Source organism: Delphinapterus leucas, chromosome 1, assembly GCF_059928025.1.
Source record: "Delphinapterus leucas isolate spDelLeu-1000000601 "Yukka" chromosome 1, BTC_Dleu_Yukka2, whole genome shotgun sequence".
NCBI classification, from domain to species: domain Eukaryota; kingdom Metazoa; phylum Chordata; class Mammalia; order Artiodactyla; family Monodontidae; genus Delphinapterus; species Delphinapterus leucas.
In genome coordinates, this window is record NC_143129.1 from 72,936,080 (window position 1) to 72,956,046 (window position 19,967).

General features: G+C 45.0%; 1 protein-coding gene across 3 annotated transcripts in view; it reads right to left on the reverse strand.

The window, feature by feature from the left end:
- Window positions 1–17,381, reverse strand: part of LOC111170409 (carboxyl-terminal PDZ ligand of neuronal nitric oxide synthase protein) — a 307,338-nt gene extending 289,957 nt beyond the window's left edge. The window contains exon 1 of one of the 3 annotated variants that reach the window (XM_022565535.3): window positions 16,336–17,381. In XM_022565535.3, the coding sequence (XP_022421243.1) occupies window positions 16,336–16,440 (105 nt within the window). In that variant the 5' untranslated portion in view covers window positions 16,441–17,381. The remainder of the gene's footprint in view (window positions 1–16,335) is intronic. The other 2 variants (XM_022565546.3, XM_022565536.3) reach the window with 2 other exon arrangements.
- Window positions 17,382–19,967: the final 2,586 nt, after the last annotated feature.

Below are 19,967 nucleotides of genomic sequence, written 5' to 3' on the forward strand. Positions count from 1 at the left end.
CATCCCCTAGAGGCACACATTTTTGTTCCCCATCATTTACAAGATGAAGTCACATCTCTCAAGCCTGGTATTTAAAGCCTCCTGGGGTATGTATGGGTCTTCCTGCCTCTATCATTTCTTCATTACCTACAGTTTTCTTATTATCTCCTCCCCCCTCAAAAAGAAGGTAATAAAACTCCACATATAAACCATTCTCTCCCCCATTCATACCACAGAGCCACCCTTCCTCTCCTTTTCACTTACCTAAAAGCTGCCCATTCACTTCTTTACTTATACATGTGGTCATTCCAAACCAAAAGATGCCGTATACCTCTTGGCAACCTCCAGAGTAGAACGTGGTCCCTCGTTCCAGCCACTGCCATCTCTAACCTGAAATACTGGATGAGCTTCCTGAACAGTCTCTCTGGGCCTATTATTGTCCCCTCCAACCCACTCTCCACAAAACTGCTTCAGTGATATTGTTAAACCTCAAGACTCATCATCTCATGCCCCTGCAAGACCCCTTCCAAAGTCACAGGCTAAGCCACTAACAACAGCTGCCTCCAAAAACTGTCCTAGGTTTCCGGGAAGAGTATAAATGGATGAGCTCTACCCCATCACAGCAGGACCCCCAGGAACAGGCTCATGAAGAAAGCGCAGTAGAACATGTCTGTGTGGAAAAAGCAAGGCCTCATTCCACCAAAGCCTTAGTCCAATTTTGTCCCAGGCCTGGATATGGAAAGACCTTGAAAAAGTCACTTAATACTTAGCCTTTGAAACTACGACGATGAAAGGGAGAGAATGACATCATGCACCATAGTTGGAAGGATTAAATGAAAAAGTTTATGGAACAACCTGGCAGAATGCCCAGCACATAGTATGTGCTCAATACATAATACTATCACTGTGCCTGTCTTTCCGTATCTCCCCAGCTGGGCTGATTTCCTTCAAGTCACCACCTTGTCTCACGTATCTCTGACCTTCAACACCAAGTACTGTGCCCTAAACACAGTACAAGCACAATAAATACTTCCTATACGATTGGTTTTATTCCTACACCCGCATTTGGAAATGTATATTCAGGGAACACGAGTCAGATTCAGAAAAAGCTATATGGCGAAAAAAATCTCAATAAATCTATGGAAGGAAAGTGAAGATAAGTGATAAGAATTTACCAGGCAGTACACAATGATTCATAAGGACCTCCACTTGGGAAAGACCCCAGGTCCTTTTGGTCTTTCCACCGAAACTACCCTGGGCTGCCCCAGCACTCTGACGCTGAGATTCTCCAATTGTGCTCCTTGATCTGATTTGATTAGAATCACCTGGTGGGGGGGGCTTTTTAGCCTCCCAACATGCAGAACTCCCATTTCCAGAAAGATGGAGTAGACATACTTATCCCCACTCCTCCTGCTAACAACCTCCAAAACTCCAGTCATTATATATAAAACTAGTACAAGACAACTCCAAAAGATGGAGAGAAGGCAGATCAGGCAGGGATCTCAGCACCCAAGGAACGCGACAGTTGAGTTCCCTGGGCTCTTGTTGCCTCACATCTCCCAGACCCGTTGCTGGAGAAGCCAGGGACCCAGAAATGCCAATGAACACAGACCAAAAAAAAAAAAAACACTCCCAAGAGAAGCCCGCTTTCTCTAGCCAAAGGACCAGGAAATGGGCGGCTGCACATGACAGAAAACTTTCAGACAATAACAGCTCTACTCCAGCCAAACATCACAGAAAAAACCTATTACCCCCATACTCATCCCACCAGCAGTGTCAGAACTAGATTTCTGCCCTTACCACGCTGTAAGGAGATGCTCCACCCTTACCTTCTTCCTGTCAGTATCAGAGACGCCTGAACGGGAAGCTGGGACGCCAGGAAGTCCACCTATGGGTGATAACAAGGCCTCCTGTTCTCCTCGCTGGGGTTTCAGAAGATTCCCAGTGCTAGTCAGAACTTTTACCACCACCGAGGGTCAGGAGGCAGAGCATCAGGGGAGATCACGTGACCAACAGTAATGAGGCACTCCTGCCCCACCCGCGTGGTATCAGCTGAAGCCAATAAATGATCTAGCCTTCCACCCACACCTAATGGTAAGGAGGCAGCGTTCCCCTCCCCCCACCAGCACATCGGCAGAGAAGAGAAATCTTGCCAAAACAGACGTAATTAAGATCCAGAAAGTCATAACATAATACCCAAACCATCCAGGTTTCAATCAAAAATCACTTATCATTCCAGGAACCAAGAAAATCTCAACATGAATGAGAAAAGACAATGAAAAAATGCCAGTACTGGCACAAAAACAGAAATATAGATCAATGGAACAGAATAGAAAGCCCAGAGACAAACTCACGCACATATGGTAACCTTATCTTTGATAAAGGAGGCAAGAATATACAATGGAGAAAAGACAGCCTCTTCAATAAGTGGTGCTGGGAAAACTGGACAGCTACATGTAAAAGAATGAAATTAGAACACATGCTAACACCATACACAAAAATAAACTCAAAATGGATTAAAGACCTAAATGTAAGGCCAGACACTATAAAACTCTTAGAGGAAAACATAGGCAGAACACTCTATGGCATAAATCACAGCAAGATCCTTTTTGACCCACCTCCTAGAGAAATGGAAATAAAAACAAAAATAAACAAATGGGACCTAATGAAACTTCAAAGCTTTTGCACAGCAGAGGAAACCATAAACAAGACGAAAAGGCAACCCTCAGAATGGGAGAAAATATTTGCAAACAAAGCAACTGACAAAGGATTAATTTCCAAAATATACAAGCAGTTCATGTAGCTCAATATCAAAACAACAACCCAATCCGAAAATGGGCAGAAGATCCAAATAGACATTTCTCCAAAGAAAATACACAGGTTGTCAACAAACACATGAAAGGATGCTCAACATCACCAATCATTAGAGAAATGCAAATCAAAACTACAATGAGGTATCACCTCACACCAGTCAGAATGGCCATCATCAAAAATTCTACAAACAATAAATGCTGGAGAGGGTGTGGAGAAAAGGGTACCCTCTTGCACTGTTGGTGGGAATGTAAATTGATACAGCCACTATGGAGAACAGTATGGAGGTTCCTTAAAAAACTACAAATAGAACTACCATACGACCCAGCAATCCCACTACTGGGCATATACCCTGAGAAAACCATAATTCTAAGAGTCTTGTACCACAATGTTCAGTGCAGCTCTATTTACAATAGCCAGGACATGGAAGCAACCTAAGTGTCTATCGGCAGATGAATGGATAGAGAAGATGTGGCACATATATACAATGGAATATTACTCAGCCATAAAAAGAAACGAAACTGAGTTATTTGTAGTGAGGTGGATGGACCTAGAGTCTGTCATACACAGTGAAGTAAGTCAGAAAGAGAAAAACAAATACCGTATGCTAACACATATATATGGAATCTAAAAAAAAAAAAATGGTTCTGATGAACCTAGGGGCAGGACAGGAATAAAGACACAGACGTAGAGAATGGACCTGAGGACACGGGGAGGGGGAAGGGTAAGCTGGGACGAAGTGAGAGAGTGGCACTGACATATACACACTAACAAATGTAAAATAGATAGCTAGTGGGAAGCAGCTGCATAGCACAGGGAGATCAGCTCGGTGCTTTGTGACCACCTAGAGGGGTGGGATGGGGCAGGGGAGGGAGATGCAAGCCGGAGGGGATATGGGGTATATGTATACATATAGCTGATTCATTTTGTTATACAGCAGAAACTAACACATCATTGTAAAGTAATTATACTCCAATAAAGATGTTAAAAAAAAAAAGATGACAGAATTATCTGACAAGGACTTTAAAGTCGTCTTCATTAAAATGCTTAAACAAACAATTATGAATATGCTTGAAACAAATGAAAAAACAAAGTCTCAGCAAAGAAATAAAAGATTTAATTGCAACACCCAGGCTACACCCATATTAACTGAATTAAATTTGCTGAGCGTTCACAGCCAGCAGCAATTTTTTTTAACTCCCCCAAGATTCCAAAGAGCAGCCAAGTTTGAGAACTAGTGCTCCAACTCATGGTTCTCAAACAAAGGTATCTATCAGAATCACCTGGAAAACATGATCAAGGCACAGAGATCCAAGCCCTATGCTACTTCAAGCCTGGGCCTCTATATTTTCGTCAGTTTCCACATGATTCTAATAGACACCAAAGTTTGAGAACAGATGCCTTAACTAATCAAAGAAATTTGCAGGTGATTCCTCTCACTTGAGGATGCTGCAAAATTCTTGACCTGAAGGAGGAAAGAGCAGCATTTAAGTGACCTTGAAGCAAGAGGTAAAGTTTCAATCATACTTTAAAAAAAAAAAAAAAAAAAAAAAGAAGTTTCAGGGCTTCCCTGGTGGCGCAGTGGTTGAGAGTCCGCCTGCCGATGCAGGGGACACGGGTTCGTGCCCCGGTCCGGGAGGATCCCGCATGCCGCGGAGCGGCTGGGCCCGTGAGCCACGGCCGCTGAGCCTGCGCGTCCGGAGCCTGTGCTCCGCAACGGGAGAGGCCACAACAGTGAGAGGCCCGCGTACCGTAAAAAAAAAAAAAAAAAAAAAAGTTTCAATCATACTTTGGATATGGGTGCCCAGGATACAGTGTGTTTAACCTGAGCTGCCAAATTTAAGAGAAAACAATCCACACATATTGAGGACCAGTTTGAAAATGTAGTTACAGTACAGGTTAAATCCGTTTATGGGAAATAGCATGGGAGCGAAATAATATGTTAGCTGTCACTTGGCCCATGGGAGACATTAATCTTCTTCTTGGCAGAAAAATAAAACGCTTCCACATGAGTGCCTCTTCCCATCCAAAGAGACCAAAACAAAAAGGGAAGAGTTTATAATCAAGATAGAAAAAAAGGACACAACCAAGGAGCTTTTCCGTTGTGCACTGTGGGCTAAGATTTCCAACCAAACGGCAGCATCTCCTGGGCTGGAAGTTTTTTGGCATTTATACTTTCCTAGAGGGACCCTGGAGGCTCCAAGTGGAGTGGAGAGAACCAGTCCTCAGAAACGGAGCTGAGAAATGCAAGGAAGAGGGCATGGAAGTTGACAGGAGGAAGAGGTGTGGTAAGGGTGGGTGGATCACCACCGCTAGACAGGAAGTGCACGGGCAGGAGCCCAGCAAAGAATAACTCTCCCCAGGAAGGAAGGGCCTCCCAAAGCCCTTCTCCTGCCTGTCTCGGCTTTTCCACTTACTCATTGATGCCTCAGTTTCATATCTGGAGACCATCAACATGACCCACCAGAGAGGCCCACCAAAGGTGGCCTGTTGCCCACTGGCACACAGCAGCTGACCAGTCCCTTGGTCACAGGTTTAACCTCAATGGGAGGAGCTGCGACCACCAGCTTTAATAGTCCATTCGCCCATTCAATCCAACCTAGAAAGATGGTCTCAGTTTCCTCATTGGAAGCAAAAACACCTACCCTCAGGGGGCCACTGTAAAGATTAAATTAGTTTGCATATGTAAAATTCTGAGAACCATGCGTTGAAAGTGGTGAGTACTGGAATAAACATTAGTTCTTGGTATCTTGAAGCATATTCAGCACAGAAGTTAATAGTGCCAGACTGCCAATGTGGGCTGTGAGCAAGTTACTCTGCCTCTCTATGCCTCGGCTTCCCCATCAGTAAAACTCAAACGATGGGAGTACCTTAACTCGTAGGGCTGTTGGGGAAGATTAATCATTTCCTAGAAAGAGCTTGGTACAGCGCCTAGAACATAGTAAGTGCTTTGTAAATGATAGTGATTATTATGTTAGCTTTCTACGACGTGAACAGCGTGAGGCAGGTATGTGGGGAGTCCTCTTCATCCTTGAGGAGCTTATAGCCTAGATCAACGGATAAGAAATGCACAAACAGAACCAGCAAGGAGGAGCAGCACAGGGTAGGGGACACGCGATGATTCTGCAAGCACGCAAACAGTGTTTCTAACATGATTCCACACAGGCTAATGGAGTTCGGAACATTCTGAATACAGGGTGCATTGGGCAAGTGCCCTCTTCTTGGCTACCCCTTGGTAGGGAATGCCAGGTCTCAGTCACCTCTCAAGGCTGATCATTTCAACAGTTCTCCTGGAAAGCACTGCAGCTTCAAGAATAAATGGGGGTAGTAACCACTGTCCTCAGTTCTCATGGATGGAGCCATAAAAGTGTAAGACACACAAGTCTCGTTGAAGTGTTGCAGAAAACCAACTGGGTTACACGCAGTGGGTAGGGGACCAGGGGTTCTAAAGTGTTCCAACACTCTGGGCACAGAACTTGCTGGAAGTGCCATTTTAAGTAACTTTTAAAGCTAGCTGCTCCAGTGTTTGAAAGGAAATATGATGCTTAATATAAAAATTGAAAAGGGAATTGTAGGCATCACAAGGTATTAATTAATCCCATGATGCGAGATTCCTTCTGCTTACATTACCTCTGCTTAAAGATACATTTATCCAAGAAATTCAGAGAAAGGTAGTGAATACAGACAACATACAGTACTTTAACAAGATTCTGTGATTTTTTAATCCGAACAAGGATTAAAAGACTGGAACAAATGTGATGGGGGCATGTACCAGAAGCTAGTTAACCCCTCCTTATTCCTTCCCAAGGAGGCTGACAGCTATTTTAAGTCCACAAAGTAGTCACGCTGTCTGATTTGCAACTTTGGGAATCAAGAATAATATGGCGGCTAGATGCTTTAAGCAGGCATGTAAAATGAAGATAATACACTACTAGGCCTCTGACTTATTAAAAAAACAGAGTGGGGGTTTCCCTGGCGGTTAAGAATCCACCTGTCAATATAGGGGACACGGATTCGATCCCTGGCCCGGGAAGATCCCACATGCCATGGAGCAACTAAGCCCATGCACCACAGCTACTGAGCCTGAGCTCTAGAGCCCACAAGCCACAACTACTGAGCCCACGTGCCACAACTACTGCAGTCTGCACACTCTAGTATCTGCGTGCCGCAACTACTGAGCCCGCATGCTGCAACTACTGAAGCCCGCACACCTAGAGCCCGTGCTCCACAAGAGAAGCCACCGCAATGAGAAGCCCGCGCACCGCAACGAAGAGTAGCCGCCGCTCACCGCAATTAGAGAAAGCCCACGCACAGCAACGAAGACCCAACGCAGCCAAAAAATAAATATATAAAAATTTTTTAAAAAGAGTGTATGATCATTCCTAGATTAAAATCATGCACAGATGAAATTTAAATCGCAATCTGCAGGACTAAACAACAACAGTAGTAAAAATAACGGCCCACTCTGTGCCAGGCACTATGCTAGGAGTTTGCGTGCATAACTCGTTTGCACTAACCCTATGAGGTATGTGATACCTGTATCCTCTTTTTACAGATGAGGATACTAAAGGAGAGATGTTAAGTAACTCGCACAAGTTCACACAGCAAGTGAGGGATAGAGCCAAGATTTGAACCCAAACGCAATTTGGCTCCTGAACCCATTTATGCTATGCTGTCAACCAGATTCATGTCATAAAAACGATAAAATAGAAAATTAGAGGAAATAAAGAATTGGGGGTAAAGGGTATTAGTTCATTAATAAGAACACAACAGGTTGAAAGTATTTTTTTTTACTAATGACAATTATCTACTCCTAAAATTGGCCATGTGTTCTATAATCAAAGATTCTAATTCCATTGCATATCCATCACTGGAATTCCATTTAATTCAGGAAAAATGCTTACCTGGCATTTCCTTTAGAAGGCAGTGGCACTCTGTGAGGTGAAGGGTGATGGGGATACCTCCTGGGATCAGGGACTAGTCTCACTAGGGACTGAGAGGTACAGGCCTGAAGCAAGAGAAAAAGCTGGGAGGAGACTAGAGCCAGCTGAGGCATCGCCCACTCTTGGGTGATACAGGAGGGTCCTGGCAGTCCTTGTGGGGAGCATCTTAGAAATTATATTCATTGATTCAAAATACATTTTCTAGACTCTGACAAGTACTGGTTTCTGGTTTCTGACGATACTGCTGAACTGAATGAAGAAGCATTTTCAGAACTCTAATGGAAAACTGATGAATTCATAAAAGTGCCAACAAAAGATCAAGATGAAAAAAAAATTAATGACATGGGACTGAGTGAATTGATGAGGATGATCATAATTTTTGTGACTTTCTGTTTGAATAAAAAAAATATATTAAAAAAAAAAAAAAACGAAATACATTTTCTATATGCAAAACACTGCAGTCAGCACTGCAGAAGACACAAGTGGGCAGAGGGACAGGGACCCTAATGATGACAATGGGGGGATGAAAACCAGACAAGGGCAAGCAGCTATAATCCATAGCAGGGTCTGCTCAGTCCCTTCCACACAGAGGAGGGTCTGGTAACATCCACTTCACTGAGTGACAGTGGACTGGGCCTAAGAGGTGGATGGGGAATCACAGGGAGGGTTGAGGGAAGGGTAAGTACCCCAGTTGGGTTGAAGCATAGGGAAGGGAACTGTTCAAAACCAGAGAGCCCTGAATACCAGGCTAAGAATTTCTGGATCTAATATAGTAGGCTTATAAACTTTTAGTGTCTTTGAGTAGAAGGATATCATAATTATATTTCAGGATAATTAACAGAGCAAAAGTTTATAGGGTAAAGTGGAGGCCTCCAGAAGGTAACTGAAACAGTATGGTGAGAAGTGATAAGCATCTGAACCAGCCAGAGGTGAGGCAAGGAGGAACAGGCAGGATGCATGGATGGACATCACTGTGAAAATTCAAGGACACACCTCATTTGGAGTGGGGGGACGGGGGGGCGGAGCGGGTTTCTGGGAAAAGCCTGGCCACAGTAGGTACTCAATCAACAGCCAATGAGTCCGCTGCTCCAAAGTGTCAAGCTCGGTGTCTGAGAAGATGGTGGGGTCATTTAAAGAAGTATGAAGTCATCAGAGAGATCTGAATTCAACCTTGTTGAGCAATGGGGTTAGCAACATGTTCACCGGGGTAGAGATAGCCAGCAGGAAGCTAGAAATAAAGATCTGGAGTCTGGACTAGAGTTAGAGATCTAGGAGCCAACATGCATAACGAGAGGGGAGGGGGAAGGATGAAACTGAGCACTTACCTTAGAGGTCAATGTGCAGCAAAGAAGAGAAGGTACAGACGGGGGGGGGGGGCTATGCATGGCCAATCGAGAGCCTGAAGAGAGCTGAGTGAGGCATCCCAAGAAAGACAAGGATAGGCTGTTCAGGGAGAAAACTCAAAAAGAATGAGGACAGAGAAGGGTGACAATAGAACAATCTCTACATGGCAGCCAGGACAGAGGTGGGAAGGACACAGCCAGGGACTGAATGAATATTGAGAAACTGAAGAGAGCAGACCACTCTTTCATGAGGCTTAGCTGTAAAAGGAAGAGGACAACATGTTCATGAAGAAAAAGGTGGAGAGAAGAGAGTTTTCACATATAGAAGGTCACAGCACACTCCTGGACAGAGGAGTGAGCCAGTAGGGGGAAAGATGGAACAATGCAAAGGTGGGGGTAGGGAGTGATGGGGTAATGAAAAAAGACTCAGGAGAGGTGGGCTAGCAGCAGAGGGACGGCAGATGAATCTCAAAAAGAAAGAGGGAAAAAGAAAAAAACTAATCGGACTTCATAATTTAAAACTTTTGTGTTTCAGAAGACGATACCAAGAAAGTCAAAAGACCACCCACAGAATAGGTGAAAACACTTGCAGAGCTATATAATGGATTTGAACACAGAATATATAAAGAGCTCTTACAATTCAGTAATTTTTTTTAAAAAAGACAATCCAATTTAAAAATGGGCAAAAGATCTGAATAGACATTTCTCCAAAGATGTGGAAATGGCCAATAAACACATGAAAAGATGTTCTATATCATTATTCATCAGGGAAATGCAAATCAAAACCACAATGAAATACCACTCCATACCCACTAGGCTGGCTAGAATCAAAAAGCCAGATTATAAGAAGTGTTGGTGAGGATGCAGAGAAATCAGAATCCTAACACACTGCTGGTGGAAAAGTAAAATGGTGCAGCCACATCGGAAAACAATCTGGCAGTCCCACAATGGTTAAACATAGTTACCGTGTGATCCAGCAATTTCACTCTTACCTGCCTGCCCCTGAGAAATTTAAGCATATATCACACAAAAATTTGTGCACAAAATGTTTACAGCAGCATTATTAATAGCTAAAAAACAAACAACCTTAATGTCCATCGACTGATAAATGGACAAACAAAATTTGGTATACCCATACAATGGAATATTATTCAGCCATAAAAAGGAATGGAGTCCTGATACATGCTACAATATGGATGAACCCTGAAACCATCATGCAAAGTGAAAGAAGTCAATCACAAAAACCCACATACACCATGGTTCCATTTATATGAAATGTCCAGAATAGGCAAATCTAGAGACAGAAAGTAGATTAGCAGTTGCTTAGGGCTGGGGTGGATGCAGGTGGGGGAGATGATAGTTAAAGGGTACAGTGATGAAAATGTTCTAAAATTGACTGTGGTGATGATTGCACAACACTATGAATATATTAAAAACCACTTAATGGTATATTTTAAATTAGCAACTTCTATGGTATGTGAGTTATAGCTCAATAAAGCTATTAGGGAAGAGGGAGTGGAGGAAAGAAGGAAGTTCTTTTTCCAAAAACAGGAAGGAAGGAAGAAAGTAGCAGAGACCAAGTCTGCAGTGTAGGGCAGGAAAGTGGGAAAGACGGAAAGGGGGGTGGGCATGGCTCCAGGCTGCTGGGGGAGCAGGATAAGGGCAGCAGGAGGTCACTGAGGAGCTAAGGGAAGCCTCAAGGCAATGAGGTGAGAGGAAGCAGATAACGATGGTCAAAGAAAGCATTCTGAAGGTTTGAGTTCCGGAAATAGCAGCATTACGAGTAAGCGATAATAAACAATGAGTCTGATTAGGGTCTTGAACACGGATGATTGGCAAAGGTCAGCATGACGCGTGAGTGTGAGATTCTGACCACTAAATGGACTGGGACATTTTGGGGCAAAGGAGACATGGCAAAATCATGAAATGTACAGATAAGGTAGAAATACATTTGCCCATCAAATTCCAAAACACCAGCTCCAGAGGAACACCCTGGGGCACCTGAGAGCAAAATAAGGGTGAATAAAAACAGGTATTATTTCTGAGAAGTGCTGTATCTTTGAGACTCATCATCCCGCAAAGATTCATCTGGTCCAGGCAGAAGATAACAATGGATATTAAAGCATCCAGACAAGTAGCTAATAAGGTGAAATAACCTGCACTTCAATGATGACATCAGCGAATACGCCAGGGCCTCTATCTGAATCCCTACTTGTCCACAATCCTGGAAGACAGGACCCTTTGGGGGGTGGGCGGGGGAGGGGAGAGCGCACACCCAGAATATAGCAGAGTTGGTTCTGAGAGCTTTTTACCACACACCACAGGTTAGGTTTGAGTTAGAGTACCCCATTTATGGTGAACCAACATATGTAATGTCCTAATCTGGAAGCCCTCAAGACAGCGTGTTCAAGAGGCATCCGCAGGTAGCCTGCTGTGTGGGGTTATTGTAACCTCTAAAATCTACATCATGGAAACCATCAGCCAGTGAAGCCATTTAGCAAGGAGGGAGTAATGGCCAGAGAATTCAGTTCAGATTTGACCAAGGACTCCCAAATCACTCAGCAATAAGACAATATATTTACTGCTTTCAGACCTTCTACAATTGGAAATTTCTTCCTCTTGATAAATAATTCGATGTTGCTGGCTATATATATATGTACCTGATGTTGGGGGAGGGGGCTATACACAGAAGCACGAGACAAGGCACTCAAAGAACACTCGACATCGCTGGAGAAGCTATATGCAGAGGAGAAAGAACACAAAATTTTATGGTTGACCATGATCCAAGGATGGCTTTGGCAATATCTCTCATCCCACGTGCACTCCTGCACTGTGACCTTGACACTCCCCACCAAGAAGTGAAGAATACTTCTCCTCCCCTTGAATCTGAGCCAGCCTATGGCCCGATTTGACCAGGAGAATGCAGCAGAAGTGACTCTGTGTAACTTTGGAGGCCAGGCCTTCAGAGCTTCCACCTTCCCTGCTTAGAACATTCCCTCTTGAAAGCCAGCTGCCAGATCAAAGGGCCACCATGCTATAAGGAAGTGCAAGCTACCCAATGCAGAGAACCTGCACACGGAGGACTACCAGAGCACAACCATGAGAGTGAAGCCTTCTAGGACCTTCCAGCCCAGCCACAGCAGAATGAAGCCAAGTGAGTGATCCAGTCCACACCACATGCAACAGAAGAACAGCCCAGCCAAGCCCTGCCTGAACTCCTGACCCACGAATCATGAGCAGATTAAACAGACATTGTTTTATGCCACTGAGTTCTGGGATAGGCTGTTAAGCAGAACAGATAACTGAAACCAACCTGAAGCCAGGAAACTAGGGATGAGTTCTGGTTCTGTTCTCACCTAGCTATGTGACCCTGGGTCGACGACTTCCCCTCTGGGCCTCAACTTCCTCATCTGTAAAACGAGGAGGCTGTACGAGGTGAGCTCAGGTGCTTTCCAGTTCTGACAGGCTGTGCCACACATGCCCAGATCAGTGAACGGGCTACGCAACGAGAGTTACGAATACAGAGGGAGCTACTACTTCAGGATGAAGCTAAGGAACCATGGACGAGTAATCAAAAGCACTGGAGTGTGAGGCTTAAATGAGGCAGCACCTAGAACAATACACGGTCCATAGTAAGTGCTCACTAAGTATCAGCTATAATCATTATTCTTTCATCTTATCAGTTCTGTGACTCTGGACAAGTTAATCTCTCTGATCCCCAATGTTTTCATCTGAAAAACAGAGATAACACTAATGTCCCAATTTCCACATGAGGAAAATTTTGTGTGTGTGAAAGTCGCAGGCAAATCAAAAATCACCTACAAACGTAAGGCATAACTATATTATTAATACTCTTATTCTTTGCACCACTGTCATGAGAAGTCTTCTTCTCACCCAGCAAGCAGAGACAGCCAGTTGATGGCACTGGCCACCAGGAAGGCATATTTGGAGAGGGAGAGGGAGAGACAAATACAAAGGAGCCACACAAGCTTTCAAGCCGAGAAGGATTTTACCGCCCACCCACCAGCAACGGTCAGTGAGCCAGGTGCCCTTTCTGACACGGAGGGCACGATCCCCTAAGAGCAGCTCCCAGACCAAGGTTTTATCTTGAAAGAGCCTAGCACTAAAAGTTTGAATAATTTTCTACATCAGAGTCAGAGAGGCCAACAACCTAAGGGTGCCCCACCAGTGAACTGTGGACCAGACCAACCGCCCAGCATAGAGCGAACATCCGATAAAAAATATTAAATGCATAAGCATTGCATCTGAGAGTCTGAAGTCAAAGCTCCCAGGTTTAAATCCTGTCTCTGCCGTACCCAGCTATGTGCAATAAAGCAGGCAACATATCCTCATTTATAAGGTATAAGGAGACCCACCTCCGGGGAAGCAGTGAGAATTACATGAAGTACTGCCAGGTGAAAAACCTCTAGGATCCTACTTGATAGTTAAATGCACGGTGTGTTTTTAAAGTGCACAGAACCTCTGACACCCGGATGCCCTTCAACCCTGGCCATAACCTTTTCAATCTCCGCGGCACCCTGAAAATGAGCGGCACGCATCCAAAAAGTCATTCCATCCAGTGTTGATTCTGAAAAACTGCCAGCCCTTGGGAGTGAAAGACCTGGGCTCATTTTCCAGGAGTTTCTGACAAGGCAGCGCTAATACATTTACATTTTACAGCCCGTGCTTTTCCAAAACAAGGAATGAGTGTGGTGTGGATTTAACCCTGAAAACCCAGTGATTGCGCAGTTCCACGGACACTGCTTGGGAGGGATGTGAAAACCAGCCAGATGAGGTGCTTGCCCAGGTGCTCATGAGACAGAAAAGCTTCTGCTTCCACCTCTACTCAGGTCTTAGCTGACATGATTTGAATGTACTGGTGTCCAGCTTCGTTACCAAGAGCTGGGAGTTAGGACCCAGTTCTCAAGGTCAGCCCTGTCCTTTCTTCCCTACCTCACCATTCTCAAAGCAGAACCCATGGTTCACCATGTCCCACATCTGCATTGGGAACACAGCTGGGACCAACTGTGGTTTTCCCCTTCCTCTTATGGAGCACCACTGTGTGTGAATCCAGGCAAGTTACTATAGGAACTACACCACACAACCCCCAGACATTTGCTTAGAAAAGAAACTACATGTTGGGAAAGAGAGGGTAAGATCCAGCAAGCTGGAGGCAAGCCTGAAGCCACTGTTTCTCAAAGTCTGGTCCCAAACACCTGCATTAAATCACCTGGAATGCTCCTTAGAGGTGCACAGTCCTGGGCTCTCCCCAGAGGTGTCAGACTAGAATTGGAGGTGGCAAGAATCCGACTCTAACAACCTAGGTTATGAGTCCTATCGAGGATCAAATGCAGAGACTGTGAGAAAAGAATTAAAAGGTTAAAAACACTTTAATTCTGATCTTTCTTCTTCTGTTCATTCTTGCAGAACAGAGCCCTGCAAGCTGGAGGCAAGCCTGAAGCCACTGTTTCTCAAAGTCTGGTCCCAAACACCTGCATTAAATCACCTGGAATGCTCCTTAGAGGTGCACAGTCCTGGGCTCTCCCCAGAGGTGTCAGACTAGAATTGGAGGTGGCAAGAATCCGACTCTAACAACCTAGGTTATGAGTCCTATCGAGGATCAAATGCAGAGACTGTGAGAAAAGAATTAAAAGGTTAAAAACACTTTAATTCTGATCTTTCTTCTTCTGTTCATTCTTGCAGAACAGAGCCCTGGTGAACCAAACAAGACAAAAGCCAATTTCCCAGTTTATGCATGTCCAAGAAAATTAAATCATGACATGATGAAAACTCATACTTTAAAATTTAAAAACCTGCTCACCAAAGCAACAGGCCTGGACAAAAATTAACCCAAACATCCTATATTAGACCAACCAGCTCTATTCTGAGAGAAGCAAGATAAGATCTTGGCTACAGCCCCACTCTGGTCCCAGCCATACCCAGTAATTCAGCTCTGCATTCCACTGCAGGGTTTGATGTCTGGGGAAACAGGGGGTGCCCTCCCAGCTCTAGCAAATATGGCTGGGGGAAGGTTATTCAGGGAGAAAAAAAAAGGTAAGATTTAACAACTCACACATCTCGATGAGAAGGAAGAACAATCGAAAGTAACTGACCACATTGGACTCATATCAGACACTCAAAAAGATGTCTCAAGAACTGAAGCAAATAGCTACCTGATGTAGTAACCCTTGCCTGAGATGCTAACACCCTGCCATCTACAAAGCCATTAAGGAGAAAAGGAATGAAGACTCTCTCCACATCGAAAGTACTACCTTTACAAAACCAGAAGACACAACCTACTTGGAGGAGTAGTATTTTCTGTCACTTACCAGTGACAGGCACACAGTAGGTGCTGAGCATCCCTGAGTCTTGGGGGGAGGGTGTCAAGCTGCATGAAGGAAGAGGAGAAACACTCTTCCCCTGAGATAAGCAGCAGGAACCCCAGCTGTAATCTCAGAAACCAGAACTCCTCATTCTGGGAAGTGCATCACGGTGGGAGGGGGGGGCAGCCTCATTCACACCTCATGGTGCAGTACAGAGGCTTCCGCCCCGCCCCCTCTCCCAAGGATGGACCTGGGGCTTCGAGCTGAAAATTCCAGTCACCCCCGATAAATTCTTCAGCAGCGGTCCCCTACTAGCTGTTGAAACTTAACATTAAGCCACAAAACTAGTAACCGGGCAGCTTTCACCACACCTCCCCCCTTCAATGACTGGCACTTGCAAAGGAGTCGTGGCAAATAAGGCGTTTAGGAAGTGACTCTGACACCTGGCCGGGGTTACCTGGAATCTAAAAACAAAAACCACCCCTGTATTATTTTCTTCAATCAGGAAGCGGGTATTCCCCCTTTAAGAGACCTTCCTGAAAGCACCTCTCCCAAGGGATCCCAACAGGTAAATAACACCAAAGCTTCCCTAAACCGATTCTAAAGAACGACGTCCAGGCTGCGCTCACCCACTGGCTTCTCCTCCTCAGAAGAAGGGATCCGGGAAGTAACTCAATCAGTCCTGGATGGGTAAGGATGGGGGAGTCTGCAGGTGGGAGGAGGGGGGTGAAGCAATACCGCTCAAACTTTGCAGTTGCTCTTTAGCAGTTCTGGGCAGGAGCCCGCGGAATACTATACAGAGAAGGGGAGTCACCCTCCCTAACAGAAAGGCCCCCAAATCAGCCTAACCCACCAGCTCTGCGTCCGGGATGGCTGCGCATCCCGTCCGCTCACACATGCCCCTCCGGGGCAGTCCCCTCCCTGAGGTCCCCTCACCTTGGCCTCGAAGCAGATGCCGTGCTGGAAGGCGTCCTCGTTGTGCAAGGGGATCCGCAGGTCGTGCCCATCGTCCACAAGGTTGTACTTGGTTTTGCTGGGCATGGTGACCCGCGGTGGACCGGCTCCTCCAGAGGCGGCGGTGGCAGGAAGGGGCTGGCGAGACCCAGGAGAGGGGAGGCGAGAGCTGGGGGCGACGGCGCGCGGAGGGGGCGCAAGCGGAGGGGCGCCCTGGCCGCGCGGCGGCCGTGGAAGCCGGGACTCGGAGCGACGCCGAGGGCCGGGCTGCAGCGGGCGGCGCGGATGCGGGCGACGCGAGCGGCGCTGTGGCCGCGCAATTCCTACCGGCGAGGAGGGTGGCGGGGGCGGTGGCGGGAGCTGGCGGCGCGACGACCGGGCTGGGGGAGGGGAGCAGTGGGCGCGCGGCCCGCGGCGGGACTGGGCGCGGCACTGGCCTGGGAGCAGTGGCGCGGACAGCCCGGGACAAGGAAGAAAAGGCGGCAGCGGCAGCGGAGCGGGGTGCCTGTCACGGAGACGCCGGATCAGCCGCGGGCGAGCGGCTCCTCCTGCGGGGTGGGCCCGGGCCGGCTCCTCCCGCGGGGCGTCCAGGCCCCGCCCGCCGCCGGGTCCGCCCCCGCGCTGCCCGCCGAGCAGGTGAAAGTCCCCGAGAGCGCCGCGCCCGGCCCTGCCCGCGTCCAGCGGCCAGACCCCGGGAACTTCGCCCTGGCCCTAGGCAGCCGGGGTCTCAGGAACCCGGGCTCCGTCCTATTTTTGTTTTTGGCAGTCAGAGTCTGAGCCAAGCTACTGATAGCAGCAGCGGCGCCTTGGATTTTCTGTTTTTGTTTTTTGTTTTGGGAGGGGGAGGGGCGTTGTTTATTGTTTTGTTTTTATGTTTTACCAGGAAGGCCCAAGTCCTGGCCCATATATATATATGCAGATCTGCACTGAGAGTCCCCTTTTCTCTGGAGAATCAAGACTGCACCCAAATGGGAGAGTATCGCAAGTGCTTTGTGTTCATCCCTTTGAGCAGTGATTTGTGACTTGTGTATTGGGGGGTTGTGGAGATGCCTTTGGGGATGGTGTTAGTATTTAAAAGCCATCAGCCTTGTGGAAATGGAGTAGGCCAAAAAAGAGTACTAAGGACAAAAGAATCCATCACCTTTTTATTTTCTTGAACAACCTGTAACCGGGTATGGACAAAATGAGCTTCCAAGTTATTTCTGTCTTATATTATTCTTCCTATCTTAGTAAGTGCTTGAGTTCAGTGTGCCTATTGTTAAAAGGAGGCCCATTCACTTTTCTCCTTTACATCAAGAGTTTTTTGCCAGGCAAAAATGTGCAAAGGAGGAGGCCAAAGGGGCAGTTACTGACCAATTATTTAGTATCTATCAAACCCCATGGGTAGAGGTACATGATAACTATGATTTACATGGCTTAATGTTACCCCAGAGTCACCAAAAGCAACCAAACAGGCCGGTGCCAAGGCCAGCCCAACCTGAGATCACTGAGACCAGATGGCCAGCTCCTCCGTTGAATTCATCAACTTAAACCCGCTTTTAATACCTTGTGGACACATCCACCCAGGGCAACCTGAAACCTAAACGTCATTGACTGCTTGTTGTATAGTCAAGGTTTGGCGTCACCATAAAGCATCACAATGAAATTACTTGCAAAAGGCATGTCTTCCTATACTATTTCAATGATAAATTTATGTAAGAGAATGCATTATTGCCATAATTATATTTCTGATTTTGTCCCATAGTGCTAACATACAATTGCCCTTTCCTATATATTGCCTACTCCCTATCTGCTGAAATTACTGCTCAAGATGTAGCATCTTCTGGGATATCTCCTTATATAAAATCAAGCTGATGACTAAAATTAATCACATATATTATGGTGTATAGACTTTATTCATAAATATTAGTAAGAACCAAAAATAATTTGCACTGAGGAAATGCACCACTAACCTTTTCATAAATACAGGACATGAAAGTCTAATCAGGCATGTTTGACTCTTTGAATGTCACCGTGGTTTTAATATGCATCATAATGCACTCTCTAAAACCTGGCACAGGAACTCAACAACTAAAAGGCAAGACCTTAAGTACTTCATTTACATCTCATATTCCCTCCTGAATTTAAAAAGTCTTCTGAACTCCAAATGGCCTTTTTTTCTAGATTAACTTGGGTCCCACTGGACTGCTACGTTTATCAGAATTTCATATCTAACTCTGTAACACATTCTTTGTAGACCAGACACAAAAAGCTAAATCCCCAAAGATATTTCAGGATCTAGTATAGAGACTACTACATGGTAGACATCCAGTAATTATTTATGGAGTTGAATAATAATAGCTAATATTCATTGAGCTTTCTCTATGTGTCAGGCATTGTTCTTAGAGCCTTGCCTGTATTATCTCATGTATTATTCACAACAACCCTTAGGTAAGCCCCATTTTATGAAGAAACTGAGGCAGAGAGGGCTGCATAACTTGCCCAAGGTCACACACTTAAATTAGAAAGAAGCCAGAATTTGAATCCAATTCTTTGTCAAGAAGTGTTTCCATCGGCCTGGATTGTCATGAAAATCTTCTTTCTTATTGCAAATGACATGCATATCAAATGCAGGGTCCATGTTTTATTTAGGTGTATTTTGTTGCTAAGCTATATTTATTCCACTTCAGTTAGGTGAAATGTTCCCAGAAGAAGAGGACTGTCCTCTGCTTTGGCCTACACCTACTATAACGTCAGAGCCACACAGGCACAAAAACACCCTTCTTCCAGAAACAATGGGCATCCAAAGTAATTTCCTTTTTTTTAAGCAGTGATTTCAATCTTGTTTTTGCACCTTTAAATACAAGTGAATTTCACCCACAGCATTTCCAAATTATTTTTAAGTTTTATTTCTTAAAGTGAATGATAGGTACGTGTATCACTTTCCATATCCGTCTGTATTTTAAACATTGCACAATACAATTTTAATATGAAGTACATTTAATTAAAATATAAATTGCTAAAGCATACAATACTTCCTATGTTAAATTTTATTAAAACTTTGTTTAAAAATGAATTGGAAAAAATCCTAACACAGAACTTTAGAACTGGAAACTACTCAGAGATCCTCTAATCCAGCTCCTTCATAAAGCCAAAGGAATAGAAACCCAGAGAGGTTAAGTAATTTGCCTAATCATCACTATAGACTAGATCTCCTAACTCAGTAATCTTTTCATCACACGAATATGGGTTAAAAATAAATTACCAGCAAACTTTATTTGTAGCACACAGTTGGAACTGAGAAAATTAATTGGCTTTTGATCATAAAATACCTGCTTTTCTATGCTGAGCACTTCCTGTGCATTGTCTCACTTGACTGTAAGAAGCAGGTACTATCAGTATCCACATTTTACAGATGAAGAAACTGAGGCTGGCAAGGGGAATAGCTTGTGTAGGTCATAGAGCGGTAAGTCCTAAGACTCCTTTCATGACTATAACCAACAAAGAATGAAGAGTATGTCAGCTTGCTCAGTACTGCTCAGATACACACACAGAACTCACAAAATCTTTATATAAATAATAGTATTAAATATTAACAACATGTAATGATTTCTTTCCATTAGCTAACAGTTAAC